General features: G+C 46.6%; 2 protein-coding genes across 2 annotated transcripts in view; one reads left to right on the top strand and one right to left on the bottom strand.

Annotated features, from left to right (window-relative positions):
• The window catches only part of LOC143817413 (protein XNDC1N-like), a 126323-nt gene that overhangs the window by 3941 nt on the left and 107739 nt on the right, over positions 1 to 14643 (top strand). The window contains exons 5-9 of the mRNA XM_077298808.1: positions 2547 to 2695; positions 3211 to 3287; positions 3577 to 3770; positions 4001 to 4097; positions 4566 to 4682. Coding sequence (XP_077154923.1) covers positions 2547 to 2695; positions 3211 to 3287; positions 3577 to 3770; positions 4001 to 4097; positions 4566 to 4620 — 572 coding nt within the window. The 3' untranslated portion in view covers positions 4621 to 4682. The remainder of the gene's footprint in view (positions 1 to 2546; positions 2696 to 3210; positions 3288 to 3576; positions 3771 to 4000; positions 4098 to 4565; positions 4683 to 14643) is intronic.
• Positions 7074 to 8429, bottom strand: LOC143817414 (uncharacterized). The gene is made up of 2 exons (XM_077298809.1): positions 8328 to 8429; positions 7074 to 7925 (listed from the first exon to the last, which is right to left on the bottom strand). The coding sequence occupies exons 1-2, from the start codon at positions 8395 to 8397 to the stop codon at positions 7165 to 7167; spliced, it is 831 nt and encodes a 276-aa protein (XP_077154924.1). The 5' UTR covers positions 8398 to 8429; the 3' UTR covers positions 7074 to 7164.

Genomic DNA, 14643 nt, shown 5'->3' with positions numbered 1-14643 from the left:
GTTAAGTGTTTTTGAATGTCCATATTGAATCAGGAGCCCCATATAATGCTCCATACAGTTCATGATGGCCCCATAAGATGCTCCATATTAAAATATGCCCCATACAATGCTGCACAAATGTGGATTATGGCCCCATAAGATGCTCCATACAGACATTTGCCCCATATGCTATTGCTGCGATTAAAAGAATAAAAAAATCGCATACTCACCTCTCAGGCCCTCTGCACTTGCTATATTCACCTGCTCCCCATTCCACCGCCGACCGCCGCTGTGTCTTCCCCATCCTGTGCACTGATGTTCAGGCAGAGGGCGGCGCGCACTAATTGCGTCACCGCACCCTCTGACCTGAGCGTCAGTGTAGAGGAGGCAGCGGCGCCGACGGTGGAACGGGGAGCAGGTGAATATAGCGCACTGCGTTATATCACCTGCTCCTGGCGCGGTCCCTGCACTTCTGTACCCCGGCAGCTTCTTCCTGTAGTGAGCGGTCACATGGTACCCCTCATTACAGTAATGAATATGCGGCTCCACCCCTATGGGAGTGGAGTCGGGTCCATATTCATTACTGTAATGAGTGGTACCATGTGACCGCTCAACGCTGGAGGAAGCTGTCAGCGCCCGGAGACCAGAGTTGCAGGGACCACGCCAGGAGAAGGTGAGTATGTCACAGCCTCCGCTCCCCCTCCCCCGCCGACCCCCCAAGGGACAATGACTCGAGTATAAGCCGAGAGGGGCACTTTCAGTGGGCTGAAAATCTCAGCTTATACTCGAGTATATACGGTAATTTCATCTTTTAGATTTTCAAAATTACTTAAAGGACAACTGGCTGATGCCAAGGTTTGTGCACCCTTGGATATATGTGTGCTCAGATAACTTTGACCCAGGTTTCAGACCTTAATTAGCCTGTTAAGGTTATGGCTTCTTCACTATAATTGTTAGGAAAGGCCGATGATGGAAATTTCCCAGCTTTATAAAAACCCAGCCTCCTCTAACCAAAAAACAGCAGCTTTGAATTCTTCTAAGCAGCTGCCTAGCATTCTGAAAAGGAAAATGGTGGAGCCCACAAAGCAGGAGAAGGCTATAAGAAGATAGAAAAGCGTTTCCATGTTGCCTTTTCCTCATTTAGTAATGTAGTTAAAAAATGGCAGTTACCAGAAACAGTGGAGGTCAAGATAAGGTCTGGAAGACCAAGGAAAATTTAATCAAGAGCTGCTCATAGGATTGGTAGAGAAGCAAATCAGAACTCCCACTTGGCTGCAAAAGACCTTCAGAAAGATTGAGCAGACTCTGGAGTTGTGGTACATTGTTCTACTGTTCAGAGACACCTGCACAAATATGACCTTCATGGAAGAGTCATCAGAGGAAAACCTCTCCTGCATCCAATCAATGGAATTCAGCTTTAGAAGTCTGCAAAGAACATCTAAACAAGCCTGATGCATTTTGGAAACAAGTCCTGTGGACCGATGAGGATAAAATAGAACTGTGTGGCCACAATGATAAAAGGTGGAGAAAAAAGGGCACAGAATGTCAGGAAAATAACATCTCGCCAACCATTAAGCATGGGGGAGGATCATTCTTTGCACTGTGTTGCAGCCAATAGCTTGGGGAAAATTTCAAGGGTAGAGTGAAGAATGGATTCAATGAAATTTCAACAAATTTTTGAAAAAAACATCTGTAAAAAAGCTGAAGGTGAAAAGAGGAAGAGGATGGCTGCTACATATGGAGAATGGTCCTAAACACACGTCACAATCCACAATAGACCTGAAAAGGGGCAAACTGAAGGTTTTACAATGGCCCTCACAGTCCCCTGATCTCAGCATCATTGAAAATCTGTGGCGAAACCTCAAAATAGCAGAGGAAGCAAAACGCCCCAGGAATCTCACAGAACTGGAGGAATTCTCCAAGGAAGAACGGAGGAAAATCCCTCACACAAGAACTGAAAGACTCGTGTCTGGATACAGAAAGCGTTTACAGGCTGATACTTGTACTAACCATGCAGGGTGCACAAACTTTTTCATCTGCTCATTTTCCTTTTTATAATTTTTAAAATGTAAACTATGAAAATAATATATATTTTTATTGCCTAAAACACCAAGGAGAGGCGTCATCTGTAACTTTAGGCCTTTTACAGATCATTTCATCTTCAGCTCTCTTCACTGTTCACAATAACAGTGATTCTGGCCAGCAGGGGATAAACGGTTACATGCCACTGTAGATGTGAGTGGAGCATAATGTGTGAATTTACAGACTGCAGCTCTGGAGGTGGCTGGAGTATATGCATATTTTCAGTGGATGCAGCTCTGGAGGTGGCTGGAGTATATGAATATTTTCTGTGGATGCAGCTCTGGAGGTGGCTGGAGTATATGAATATTATCTGTGGATGCAGCTCTGGTGGTGGCTGGAGTATATGAATATTTTCTGTGGATGCAGCTCTGGTGGTGGCTGGAGTATATGAATATTTTCAGTGGATGCAGCTCTGGAGGTGACTGGAGTGTGTGCTGCTCTGGGGGGACTGCAGGTTTTTCTGTAGAGCAGACTCCCCTCGGCAGGAGACTTCCTCGCAGGAGCCGCCCTGGAGAAGTGGGACCGTGTCACCTGCACGCAGCCCTTCAACAAGCAGGAGCAGTTCGGTCTGTCGTTCATCCGCGTCCTCTCCACCCCGGATGAAGAGGATGAGGAGCGGCTCGAAGGCTCTGAGGTACGTCGTGTGGTGTAGGAAGGACGACCCGGCTACTTCCCTCATTAATGACATCATGGAACTACATCTCCCAGCATGCCTTTTGTTTCCAGAGGGGCTGACACATCTGACCCCGGATGATGGATCTCCCTCCGTAGGAGGAGACTGAATCCACTGCAGGGGACTGTAGATCCTCCGCCCCCCTCCGTTGTGCTCTCGGCAGCGGCCCCCCTCCGTTGTGCTCTCGGCAGCGGCCCCCCTCCGCTGTGCTCTCGGCAGCGGCCCCCCTCCGTTGTGCTCTCGGCAGCGGCCCCCCTCCGTTGTGCTCTCGGCAGCGGCCCCCCTCCGCTGTGCTCTCGGCAGCGGCCCCCCTCCGTTGTGCTCTCGGCAGCGGCCCCCCTCCGTTGTGCTCTCGGCAGCGGCCCCCCTCCGTTGTGCTCTCGGCAGCGGCCCTCCTCCGTTGTGCTCTCGGCAGCGCTGCCGTTAGTCGAGCTCCAGGCCGTCTGTTACCCATCACTGCTCTTTTTCCCTTACAGGGCGGCTGCTCCTGTCCGGTCTCTCCCCTACACTCCGGAGAGCAGCCCACCCTGGACGCTCAGGACCCCGAGGCCCGGTACGTACCCGCTGGGCGCATTCTCACCCGCTCCTGGGATCTCGCGGTCTGTGGGTGCAGTCAGCAGCGTCCCTTCTGGTGCTCTGTCCCTCCACCATTCTTTACACTGCAGCTCTTCTACAGTGTTGTACAGCCGGACTCATTGATCTCAGGTTCGTTGCTTTGCTGGAGAGGGCGGTTACTGCACCTTTGGTCTGAGCTCTGATTAATCTCAGCCATCTGCGAGCTGTTATTTCTGGGGGTCCTGGGATTTAATCCTCTGCCCCTCATGTCGTGTCTGTACCTGTAGGAGTCAGAAGCTGCGAGACAAGCTGCAGAGCGTGGCCTCCCCTCCCCCGGCCTCCATGAGACGCTCCGCGCGCATGCTCCTGTCTGCAGCCAAGTCCCGAAAACGCCGCCCTCCAATTACTGCCGTTCCGATCCCCTCCATCCCGCCATGTGGGGACCGTGGCAGCCAGCAGGGGGACAGCCCGGTGTCCTCCGGTAAGTATCCGCCTGTGGAGGACTGACATCTGGGGGATCAGTGGGACCCCCACAACACCTGTCTGGCACATTAGATCAGAAGGGAACGGCCCCTTTAAATTCAGACATTTTTGCAAACTTCTGTTTCCACGCTGCAGTGACCCCATCACAGCTGCCACCCGGCTTTTATACAGGGGTCTGCCCGATCATTTACGTTACCGTAACCCTCCATTTTCTGGCTGCTCCCGCAGGATCTTTTCCCGAGACCCCCATGACGAGACTCCACCCATCAAAGAAGGAACACGAGACCCCTAATCGCCGACTGAAAATGGAGGAGGCCCGAAGAAGGTAGGACGTCTCCAGAGACCCCTAGGGCTCTAACACCCCCAATGTGACAAGCTCCTAAAGGGGTCTCCATCCACAGCACGTCACCTCCCCGGCCCCCCGTACTGTCCGGGTGTTCACACATCAGTCATAGGACGTAATTCATGGCTTCCCCCATAGCTCTATTCTGACGGGGAATCTCGGGATCTTTGGGGGTCCGGGCGATTAGGGGCTGATTAGAATATGGAGAGAACTTGCTCCCTTGGCACCTTTCAGTGTTGAAAGACCCCTTGCAGGAGGATCCGGCACCTGGCTGCCCCCGTCCCTCGCCTTCTGATGCTGCACAGCTCCAGGGGTTACACTGCGCTGTGCCCGCCTCCGGGGGTCCTCACTGCTGACCGCAGGCACATTGCAGCACGAGGCGGGGGGCTGCTCCGCTCACAGGGAGCCGTGTGACCGTTACTAACAAGCTGATAATGTCTCCTTTATCAGGAAGAGAGCGCAGACTCGTACCAGCGAGAGACACCGGACACCAAGGAGAGCGTGACAGTCCGAGCACCGCGCAGCGCTCCCCCGAGACCGACACCAACACGTGTCCGATCTGTGCAGGTGAGAACGGGGGGCACATGTCCATTATATGGTTATTACAGGCCACGTCTCCCTCTATACACATCAGTGCGGATTATACGTCTGATGACACATTATATATCTGTTCTCAGGACACTTTCCCCCCCGCTCAGCTCCTGCTCCACGCTGCCTCCTGTACGGGGGGCACATGTCCATTATATGGTTATTACAGGCCACGTCTCCCCTCTATACACATCAGTGTGGATTATACGTCTGATGACACATTATATATCTGTTCTCAGGACACTTTCCCCCCCGCTCAGCTCCTGCTCCACGCTGCCTCCTGTACGGGGGGCACATGTCCATTATATGGTTATTACAGGCCACGTCTCCCCTCTATACACATCAGTGTGGATTATACGTCTGATGACACATTATATATCTGTTCTCAGGACACTTTCCCCCCGCTCAGCTCCTGCTCCACGCTGCCTCCTGTACGGGGGGGGGGCACATGTCCATTATATGGTTATTACAGGCCACGTCTCCCCTCTATACACATCAGTGCGGATTATACGTCTGATGACACATTATATATCTGTTCTCAGGACACTTTCCCCCCGCTCAGCTCCTGCTCCACGCCGGAGCTGAGTGTTTCTCCGCACTCCTGACTCTGTATCTTCTGTTGCTTCTTGGTTTGCTTGTCTGCCTTTTATCCTTCATACTCTGCGGTCCTGGCCCTTGCTGATCCATGTTCCTTTCTGTCACTCTGACCTACGGCTTAGTGATTCCATCTCTCCAGAAACAGTGGTAGATAAGAAAAAGGGGAATGAGGAAGAGAAACGTGAAAAGGCCTATTTATTTTGTAAGCTACACACAATATTGAATCTCAGTAGGAAGGAAAAGACCAGAAAGTGAATCTGAGACAGGAACGAGCAATACTTCATTCTCCGATTCTAGTCAAAATGGTCATTGATTAAAATCTTTGGGTTTTTCAGACGGTCAGCGATTCTATCAAGATTCTAAGACCTTATTTTCAGTAATCTGTTTCCCAGACATCGACCTAATATAAGAAATAGGAAGGACTGGTGGCGCTGATGTGGCTAATAAGCCCAATGTTTAAGCACATAATTATTTTTGGATCTTTTATTGATAACAATTCTATAATATAATTCAGCTCCTAATATAATTCACCCCCATAGGCAGCCTCTATAGCATAATGCAACCTCATAGGCAGCCTCTATAGCATAATGCACCCGCCATAGGCAGACTCTAAAGTGTAATGCACCCCCCGTAGTCAGACTCCATAGTATAATGCACCCCCCATAGGCAGACTCTATAGTATAATGTACCTCCCATAAGGAGACTATAGTATAATGCAGCCCCTAATATAATGCACCCCCATAGGCAGCCTCTATAGCATAATGCACCCGCCATAGGCAGCCTCTATAGGCAGACTCTATAGTATAATGCACCCCCATAGGCCGACTCAGTAGTATAATGCATCCCCCATAGGCAGACTCTATAGTATAATGCAGACTCTATAGTGTAAGGCAGCCCCTAATATAATGCCCCCCCCCCATAGGCAGCCTCTATAGTATAATGTAGGCCCATAGGCAGCCTCTATAGTATAATGCACCCCCACAGGCAGCCTTTATAGTATAATGCAGCCCCAAACGCAGCCTTTATAGTATAATGCATCCCATAGGCAGCCTCTATAATATAATGCACCGCCACAGGCAGCCTCTATAGTATAATTCAGCCCCTAATATAATGCACCTCCAAAGGCAGCTTCTATAATATAATGCACCCCCTAGTATAATGTAATATAATGCTCCCCCATAGGCAGCCTCTATAGTATAACGCAGCCTCTATAGTATAATGCAGCCCCTAATATAATGCACCCCCATAGGCAGCCTCTATAGTGTAATGCAGCCCCTAATATAATGCACCCCCATAGGCAGCCTCTATAGTGTAATGCAGCCCCTAATATAATGCACCCCCATAGGCAGCCTCTATAGTGTAATGCAGCCCCTAATATAATGCACCCCCATAGGCAGCCTCTATAGTGTAATGCAGCCCCATATATATGGACACTCACGTGCAGCATAGTAAATCAGATTAGAAGTAGTACAATAGATTTAGTGCTTGTTTTGTAATTGGAGCAAACTGTCCACAGATTTAATAGAGGTGTTGCCCCAGAAATTGCAGAACGGATAATGGCAAGTATGGGGACCACTAGAGCTAAATGGATTCTGTAATGCAGGGGCGGACATATCACCGATGTAGTTTAGAAAATTCCGGAAATGATGCATAAATAGGTAAAAAGTAGTTGCATCGTGTGACTGTTCCTCTATAAATGTATCAATATGGCCGTACACGAAGAAACTCCTGGTAACATAGAAAACTGAAAAAATGGAGTGCTGACTTCATAAGTATAAAAAACATATACATTTTATTTAGTAAAAATCATTAATAAAGGAAATAAATATATATAGGGGATGGATACACGAGCACATGTTGGGATTTATGCTCTTCTCTGTCTGTTCTGTTGGAAACAGTTTTGGCGGCAGTAAGGACAGTAGCGGTTTTGGCGGAGCCATGGTGTAATGCAGCTCTGATGAAAAAGATGTCGGCAGGGCAGCACAATAAGCTGCTCACCTACTTCATAATCACCTAGGCATATGGCACAAGAAGGAATCTCCTCCTGGCCTGTGGCGCTCCTGGTAGGAAGGCGTTCGATTTGCCGTATCCTTGTCATTCCTCTCCGCCGTCCTCTCCTCCGCAGGGGTGCAGCCTGCGGTGGTGTTGTATCCTCAACTGAATCTAATCCGGCCTGATTCTCAGCATCTGTGCCGACGGATGGTGGAATAAAATTTGGCTGAGGATCGGCCCCGGAGGTGGTTGCCGCTTCATTTCCACCACTCCTGTTATTGCTGCTGCTCGGTAGTGACGCATCAGCAGAACTGTGACGGTCCGGGAGCGTGGTCGGTGGTAAAGCCTCCGCAGGCCTGAGATTGTCAGGGAGCGTGGTCGGTGGTAAAGCTTCCGCAGGCCTGAGATTGTCAGGGCGCGTGGTCGGTGGTAAAGGCTCAGGAGAGATGGGACGGTCAGGTAGCGGCCTATGTGGCGAACGGCTCCTGTGTCTGGTCTCCTCTCGTACTGAGCGCCTGGATGGGTCTCTAACTCTTCTTCTTCTCTCTGGAGAAGGTAAATAATCTCTGTCATCTTCAATCCTTCCTCCTCTTGTCTGAGACGACCTGAGTCTTCCGATCACAGGGCTCTGATCTGAAGAGAAAAACCATGTATTATAATTACAGAAAATATCATAAATGACAGGTACAAATGTATCTATCATCTATTATCTATCTATTATTTCTCTATAACTTTTTACTGGGCCAGTACACCGCTCTGCACACACCCAAGAATTATCTAAGCACGTTGACCCCTGTTGTGAGCGATGTGTGCTGGTCTGAGGGTCCGGACCCCACCGATCGTCACTACTACAATACACAGAGTTAATAGTTTAGTTCCCCGTCTAACATTGTCCCCAGTATACAGGCAGAAATATTTCTAACTCCTCTTATGGAAAGAACTAGAGAGTGGAACCTGTTGTTACTGGGGTGACGATAAAAAGACCCCGGTATAATCCCCCCACACACACCCCTTACATTGTAAAGGTTCACTTACTTCGGTTTTCTGGCCGGTTCATCCATGCAATGTTGTCCATGATCAGCTGCCTCAATTCCCGAGAACTCATGGTTTCTCCTCAAAAGTGTTCAGTAAAGTGCTCTTCCGGCGCACAATAGTCGCAGATCTCACAGCGCAGAGCAACACGCAGAAGTCACTCAGTGCGCGAGAAGTCCTGCAGAATAATCCACAAATGGAGAAAAGTTATAGGACAATAAACCGCAAAAGCCAAAAAGTAGTGACCATAAGTAGTATGGAAGGACGAGAAGATGAAGCCGCAAAACATCGAGAAAGTGTTTACATGGGAACTGCCGGCAACAAATTGTATAAATCACTAGTATAAGTGATTATAAGAAACTTTGTAACATATGATATCAGAGAAATCGGCTTTAATCTATTCTTATGGGTCAATTCCTCCCCTTCCCCGTCTCCTGAGCTCATTAACTCTGAATAACCTCCTGTAATCCGTCTTGCTCTGCACAGAGATTTCACAAGTTAGGAGGCAGAGGAGGAGCACTGCCAGGAGGAAGCACAGAATCATTGTCCTGCAGGATTCTAGCAGGTATATTAGCTTAGACCAGAGCTGGATTCACAGCTGCAATGCTCAGTACTGATATATACTTTCCTCCATGGCTCTGTGCTGCCTAAGGAAAGAGGTAAAATACTTTTTGTGCGGGAGACACTGATTCAAAGACAAATGCAAATTAGAGATAGTGACTGTAGGGTGAAAACTGTAGAACAATACAAAATACCATACAAGCCATATAATGGCCGGAAATGGCGCTATTCCTCACATCATGGTCACACATTGCAACTTAGACTTAAATGTTACAGAAAAGTATCGTTACCTTCTAACTACTTTACTCTTCTTGTAAATCCAAGAAATGTGATGTCACTAGTAGTGCTACAGAATTCAGCTGGGATCTTAGTAATCGACAGGGATCTTCTTGTCAAGATTTCAGCTCTGTAGTCGTTTATCAACCCTAAAAGGAACAATAGATCGGTCAGATTTTATTCTTTTATTTTTAGGCTGGAAATGTTTGTTATGACCTCAGAATACTTACAGTAATATCTGGTGAATTCCCGATGGAAGTAAGATTCCTAATCCAGAACAAAGTTTACACTTGGAGTTTTCAACGCTCAACAAGTAAAACTTTGAGAACCTTCCAGCAGTAGAGCGTTATTCCACCTGTAGTATAAGGAACAGATGAGTTTTTACCATTTTATTCCTCAGTTCTGTGTGTAGAGCCCGGGTCGGACTGGCCATGGGCGTGGGGAGCAGTGAATATTTATTTCTCTTTAGCAGCGGGCACAGGCTTTAGCCGCAGCAGTCGGCTCCTTCCTCCTGTCGCCTGCTGCTCCACCGCTGCTGCCCCCAGCATGTGCCGCATTCAACTGTATCGGCATCATAGGTGCAATAATAGAGGAGAGGGCATCAGATGATACTCCCTGCTCCATCATTGCCCTCTGACTCTGACACAGCCGGTGCGCGATGACGTCACCTCATACTGTGTGCCGGGCAGATGGCAGTGCAGCTGCTGAGACTGGAGCAGAGTCTGGAACCGCGGGGGAATGAGGAGGAGAGGTGAGGATTGTGGGATATATATATATATATATATATATATCAGTTAGTACTGGTGGCCATAAGACTGTAGGACTGTGGGGCTGTATTATATTCTATGGAGAGGCTACATTATATTCTATGGAGGGGCTACATTATATTATATGAGGGGGCTACATTATATTCTATGGGAGTTTGCATTATACCCTATGAAGGGGCAGCATTTTACTCTATGGGGGGCTGCATTATAGTATTTGAGGGGGCTACATTATATTCTTTAAGGGGACTGCATTATACCCTATGAAGGGGCTGCATTTTACTCTATGAGGGGGCTGCATTATTCTATTTGAGGGCTGCATTATATTCTATGAGGGGGCTACATTATTTTATTTAAGGGGGCTACATTATACTCTATGGGAGGGGATGCATTATACTCTATGAGAGGGCTGCATTATATTTTATGAGGGGAGCTACATATTTTATGAGGGGGGGGCTACATTATACTCTGACACAAGTTTTATTTCAGATCTAAACCAAATAATTTTCAGCTTTAGGCCATGTTCACATGCTCAGTATTTGGTCAGTATTTTCCAGCAGTAAGAACTGCCTTAATGGCATCAGACACCCGACAATCAGCCAACAAGTAGCCGAATGATAGTGGTTAAATGCGGGAGGTTGTCAGGTGCAATTCTGGCCTAACTCAGTGGTCGGTGCTGACAGCCGTGGTCCGGCCTCCTCCACTTATCTAATTAGTGTAAGAAGATGGACCCTGGCGGCGGCTCCTCCGCCATTATACTCACTCTACAGATGTCCGGCTCTGCGGGGTCCTGTGCACGCTGATGTTCTCTTCTCAGCTTATGTAGGTGGTGACTGACGTCCCCTCTGTGGTCCTGGACCAGACAGAGTCAGGAGGGAGATCTGAAGGGGAGAAGATAACATTGGAGCCATATTACACGTTATAACCCCTGGTGCAGCCCGCCCTGCCCCATACAGGTAGAGCGCTGGCTGCCATTATTATTACTACTATTTATTAATAAAGGAAATCTCCCCTCCTCCCCCTGTAAATTGCTGGACACTGATATTTGCTCCCTGGTTTTCTCTCGGCCATTCCTACTCTTATATCCGGCCACTGAGGACTGGATTTGTTTCATGATTTGTAAATAAATAAAAATTCATGAAAATGTTTTTTCTGTTGTATCACGAAAAATGGCAACAAAGGCAAAAACTTTTTTTCATACAAATTTCATAAATACATGAAAAAATAATGAGAAGAAAGCTTCTAGTTTCATAAATAACACAAAATAGATTTACCTCCAGATGGAGAAGTCCTCAGTCAGTAATCTTCAGGAAAATCCAGAAGTATTCCGCTAATGCAGATTTAAAAAATCCACTAATAGAGATGTAATTAGCTATTCCACAACTAAATCGCAAGTAAATCGCTAATCTCACAAGGAGAAAAACTAGGTAAGTGTTGTCAGGAGACACAAATACCAAGTCTGAGCCAGTGAGATGGAACGAAGGGTTAGATAGGTTCCGCTCTATTGTGACATCATCACTCACCTGTGACATCACTGCCCGCTTCCATATAAGGTAAGTGATGATGTCACAATGCAGCGGAATAACCAATACTTTTTCTCTCACTATCTGCCCCTTATAAAGCAGCTGATAATGATGGAGGCACAAATAGGGATGAATGAAATAAAATCCTGGCAGTTTCCAGGTGTTAGATTACAGCCGGTGGTTACAGAGGTTTGGCTGAGCGTTTCCCATTTCCAATTCTCATCATATGACATTATAACATATTTCATCTTTTTTGACAGTTTCTTTTATCTTCTCATTCTGTGTAGAAAGATACATTGAACTATATAATCTAGTGCTCAGGATAAAGTCTTCAAGCATTTGGTGTCATTATTGGATTTTCTCACATTTCCACTGATAGGGGGCAGTGTTTGGTCAGAAACAAAATTTCATCTCAATACTTTGTAATATATCCTTTGTTGGCGATGACAGAGGTCAAACGTTTTCTGTAAGTCTTCACAAGGTTGCCACACACTGTTGTTGGTATGTTGGCCCATTCCTGCATGCAGATCTCCTCTAGAGCAGTGATGTTTTTGGCTTTTCGCTTGGCAACACGGACTTTCAACTCCCTCCAAAGGTTTTCTATAGGGTTGAGATCTGGAGACTGGCTAGGCCACTCCAGGACCTTGAAATGCTTCTTACGAAGCCACTCCTTCGTTGCCCTGGCGGTGTGCTTTGGATCATTGTCATGTTGAAAGACCCAGCCACGTTTCATCTTCAATGCCCTTGCTGATGGAAGGAGGTTTGCACTCAAAATCTCACGATACATGGCCCCATTCATTCTTTCATGTACCCGGATCAGTCGTCCTGGCCCCTTTTGCAGAGAAACAGCCCCAAAGCATGATGTTTCCACCACCATGCTTTACAGTAGGTATGGTGTTTGATGGATGCAACTCAGTATTCTTTTTCCTCCAAACACGACAAGTTGTGTTTCTACCAAACAGTTCCAGTTTGGTTTCATCAGACCATAGGACATTCTCCCAAAACTCCTCTGGATCATCCAAATGCTCTCTAGCAAACTTCAGACGGGCCCGGACATGTACTGGCTTAAGCAGTGGGACACGTCTGGCACTGCAGGATCTGAGTCCATGGTGGCGTAGTGTGTTACTTATGGTAGGCCTTGTTACATTGGTCCCAGCTCTCTGCAGTTCATTCACTAGGTCCCCCCGCGTGGTTCTGGGATTTTTGCTCACCATTCTTGTGATCATTCTGACCCCACGGGGTGGGATTTTGCGTGGAGCCCCAGATCGAGGGAGATTGTCAGTGGTCTTGAATGTCTTCCATTTTCTAATTATTGCTCCCACTGTTGATTTCTTCACTCCAAGCTGGTTGGCTATTGCAGATTCAGTCTTCCCAGCCTGGTGCAGGGCTACAATTTTGTTTCTGGTGTCCTTTGACAGCTCTTTGGTCTTCACCATAGTGGAGTTTGGAGTCAGACTGTTTGAGGGTGTGCACAGGTGTCTTTTTATACTGATAACAAGTTTAAACAGGTGCCATTACTACAGGTAATGAGTGGAGGAAAGAGGAGACTCTTAAAGAAGAAGTTACAGGTCTGTGAGAGCTAGAAATCTTGATTGTTTGTTTCTGACCAAATACTTATTTTCCACCATAATATGCAAATAAAATGATAAAAAAACAGACAATGTGATTTTCTGGATTTTTTTTTCTCAGTTTGTCTCCCATAGTTGAGGTCTACCTATGATGTAAATTACAGACGCCTCTCATCTTTTTAAGTGGTGGAACTTGCACTATTGCTGACTGACTAAATACTTTTTTGCCCCACTGTAAATAACAGATAATAAATAGATGATAGATAATAGATAAATAACAGATGATAGACGCACGGTGGCGCAGTGGATAGCATAGCAGCCTTGCAGCGCTGGAGTCCTGGGTTCAAACCCCACCAAGGACAACATCTGCAAAGGGTTCGTATGTTCTCTCCGTGTTTGCGTGGGTTTCCTCCGGGTACTCCAGTTTCCTCCCACATTCTAAAGACATACTGATAGGGAATTGAGATTGTGAGCCCCAACGGGGACAGTGACGATAATGTGTGTGCAACCTGTAAAGCGCTGTGGAATATGTTAGCGCTATATAAAAATAAAGATTATTATTATAGATAATAGATAGATAATAGATAGAAAATAGATAAATACCAGATAATTGATAGTGAGATAGGTACATAGATAATAGATTGATGATAGATTATAGATAGATAGATAAAAAGCCGGTAATTCATGTGCCGCATACAGTAAAATCACAGAGTGACAGGTTAGAATAGAATAGACATACAGTATACACATAGAGCACATACAGTCATGGCCAAAAGTATTGACACCCCTGCAATTCTGTCAGATAATACTCAGTTTCTTCCTGAAAATCATTGCAAACACAAATTATTTGTTATTATTATCTTCGTTTAATTTGTCTTAAATGAAAAAACACAAAAAGAATTGTCCTAAAGCCAAATTGGATATAATTCCACACCAAACATAAAAAAGGGGGTGGACAAAAGTATTGGCACTGTCAGAAAAATCATGTGATGCTTCTCTAATTAGTGTAATTAACAGCACCTGTAACTTACCTGTGGCACCTAACAGGTGTTGGCAATAACTAAATCACACTTGCAGCCAGTTGACATGGATTAAAGTTGACTCAACCTCTGTCCTGTGTCCTTGTGTGTACCACATTGAGCATGGAGGAAAGAAAGAAGACCAAAGAACTGTCTGAGGACTTGAGAAACCAAATTGTGACGAAGCATGAGCAATCTCAAGGCTACAAGTCCATCTCCAAAGACCTGAATGTTCCTGTGTCTACCGTGCGCAGTGTCATCAAGAAGTGTAAAGCCCATGGCACTGTGGCTAACCTCCCTAGATGTGGACGGAAAAGAAAAATTGACAAGAGATTTCAACACAAGATTGTGCGGATGTTGGATAAAGAACCTCGACTAACATCCAAACAAGTTCAAGCTGCCCTGCAGTCCGAGGGTACAACAGTGTCAACCCGTACTATCCGTCGGCGTCTGAATGAAAAGGGACTGTATGGTAGGAGACCCAGGAAGACCCCACTTCTTACCCCGAGACATAAAAAAGCCAGGCTGGAGTTTGCCAAAACTTACCTGAAAAAGCCTAAAACGTTTTGGAAGAATGTTCTCTGGTCAGATGAGACACAAGTAGAGCT

Source organism: Ranitomeya variabilis, chromosome 3 (genome assembly GCF_051348905.1).
Source record: "Ranitomeya variabilis isolate aRanVar5 chromosome 3, aRanVar5.hap1, whole genome shotgun sequence".
Lineage (NCBI taxonomy): Eukaryota > Metazoa > Chordata > Amphibia > Anura > Dendrobatidae > Ranitomeya > Ranitomeya variabilis.
The sequence above is the reverse complement of the archived record's forward strand: the minus strand, read 5'-3'. Positions and strand labels throughout refer to the sequence as shown.

Excerpts from the sequence above, each read along its gene's own strand:
- LOC143817414 (XM_077298809.1), bottom strand. The coding sequence starts at position 8,397 with ATGAGTTCTCGGGAATTGAGGCAGCTGATCATGGACAACATTGCATGG. Across the intron at positions 7,926-8,327 it reads GAACCGGCCAGAAAACCGAA|ATCAGAGCCCTGTGATCGGA; the intron begins GTAAGTGAACCT and ends TTTTCTCTTCAG.